This window comes from Ascaphus truei, chromosome 20 (assembly GCF_040206685.1).
Source record: "Ascaphus truei isolate aAscTru1 chromosome 20, aAscTru1.hap1, whole genome shotgun sequence".
Taxonomy (NCBI): Eukaryota; Metazoa; Chordata; class Amphibia; order Anura; family Ascaphidae; genus Ascaphus; species Ascaphus truei.
The window spans coordinates 6078847-6080895 of record NC_134502.1 but is presented as its reverse complement, the minus strand read 5'-3'; the positions used below and the strand labels follow the sequence as shown (position 1 = coordinate 6080895).

Genomic DNA, 2049 nt, shown 5'->3' with positions numbered 1-2049 from the left:
CCTGAATTTTTGGACAATTCCACCAGATATGAGCCATATCTCCTTTTTGCCCACATCCTCTCCAACACAAATCTGAGGACCCGGGGAAAATCTGACTCAACCTATTTGGGGTTAGGTACCAATGAAACAGAATTCTGTAAATTTTTTCTTTAATAGTTATGCAGATTGATATTTTAGAGCCTGTGTGTGTTCTCTGATGCACAATAAGACTACATTTGAAAACAAAGTCTTTCCCATATTCATTGCATTTATAAGGCTTCTCTCCTGTGTGCTCTGAGATGTACAGCAAGATTAGATTTGCGGGTGAAGTGTTTCCCACATTCTTTGCATTTGTGAACATTCTCTCCTGTGTGTGTTTTCTGATGTACAGTAAGACTAGATTTCAAAGTAAACCGTTTCCCACATTCTGTGCATTTATGAGGCTTCTCTCCTGTGTGTGTTATCTGATGAACAATACGACTAGATTTGTAAGTAAACTGTTTCTCACATTCATTGCATTTATGAGGCTTCTCTCCTGTGTGCGTTTTCTGATGTTTAACAAGATTAGATTTGCGGTTGAACTGTTTCCCACATTCATTGCATTTATGTGGCTTCTCTCCTGTGTGTGTTTTCTGATGTGTAATAAGATATGATTTGAGATTGAAGTGTTTCCCACATTCATTGCACTTGTGAGACTTCTCTCCTCTGTGCGTTTTCTGATGTTTAACAAGATTAGATTTGCGGCTGAAGTGTTTCCCACATTCATTGCATTTATGTGGCTTCTCTCCTGTGTATATTTTTTTATGTACAATAAGATCAGTTTTGAAAGTATACTGTTTCCCACATTCATTACATTTATGAGACTTCTCTCGTGTGTGTGTTTTCTGATGCGCAACAAGATAAGATTTGCGAGTGAAGTATTTCCCACATTCATTGCATTTATGAGGCTTCTCTCCCGTGTGTGTTCTCTGATGTATAGTAAGATACGATTTTAAAATAAACTGTTTCCCACATTCATTACATTTATGAGGCTTCTCTCCTGTGTGTGTTTTCTGATGTACATTAAGATAAGATTTGTTAGCAAAGTGTTTCCCACATTCATTGCATTTATGACACTTCCACTCTGAGGGGAAATTGATATTTTCCATTGTCCTATCTGTTGAACATGCTGCAGTGTGGATCCAGCTCATGGCTACATCTGTTGGAAGGAAATGCACAGTGAGTGTATTATAACAGTATCATCTAACATTTCATTCACTATGAGCATCATTTGACAATGAGGGGTGTTGGCTTTATGGTTGCCACACTTTCGAGTTTGGTTATATGTTCTATGCCACTCTATGTATTGGCTGTCCTCTCTCTATGTAATCATTACAAAGACAATTCAGAACTTGAATATGGAAACAAAAGAAATAGAAAAAAAAGACACTTCTCCATGCTTCTAAATAATATCACCATCCTGTAAGGTAAAGATGTTGCTCCTAAAGATGGGCCACAGGACTTCCCAGTGTCACGCTCCCCATTGGTAGCAATCACATGTTCGGGGATCTCCCCCGGAGTGACATACAGAAGCAGAGGGGGCTCTGATCAACCCAGAGAAAACTGGCATTTTAAGGATGATTTACCTAGAATGACACGAGGACCTAAAGTATGGCATAACCGGTGCTCGGCCATAGCAGGTACATCATTAAAGTAATCTAAAGGTTAAAATAACAAAAGACAAAAATGCCCAATGCTATATCCAATGTGACAAAATACATACTGCAATACTTCAGTGCTGATATTCTCATGAGCAAGGGTCATTTAGTTAAACCCTTTGGCCAAAGCGTTATAAGCCTGCAGCCACGTCATAGCATAACCAAATTGCAGGTCCTTACACTACCTGATAAAATTCTCATGTACCTCTGTTGGAGGGAGAATAACCAAATTGGGTCTGTCACAACAGGAACCTAAAAAAAACTGCTACTTGGAAAGTGGGGCGGGTGAGCTTAAGGGGTTCCTGAGCTTTCTAGGAAATTGTGTGTTTATTGATTTTAAAGGTTAAAATAAGGAATGTACAAAAAGAAAGAA

The 2049-nt window shown here is 38.7% G+C and overlaps 1 protein-coding gene across 1 annotated transcript; it reads right to left on the bottom strand.

Moving 5' to 3' along the window:
* Nucleotides 1-224: 224 nt before the first annotated feature.
* On the bottom strand, nucleotides 225-1169 carry LOC142471456 (uncharacterized). Its single transcript, XM_075578256.1, has one exon. The coding sequence runs from the start codon at nucleotides 1167-1169 to the stop codon at nucleotides 249-251; it is 921 nt and encodes a 306-aa protein (XP_075434371.1). The 3' UTR covers nucleotides 225-248.
* Between the last annotated feature and the right edge of the window lie 880 nt (nucleotides 1170-2049).

Excerpts from the sequence above, each read along its gene's own strand:
- LOC142471456 (XM_075578256.1), bottom strand. The coding sequence starts at position 1,169 with ATGAGCTGGATCCACACTGCAGCATGTTCAACAGATAGGACAATGGAA.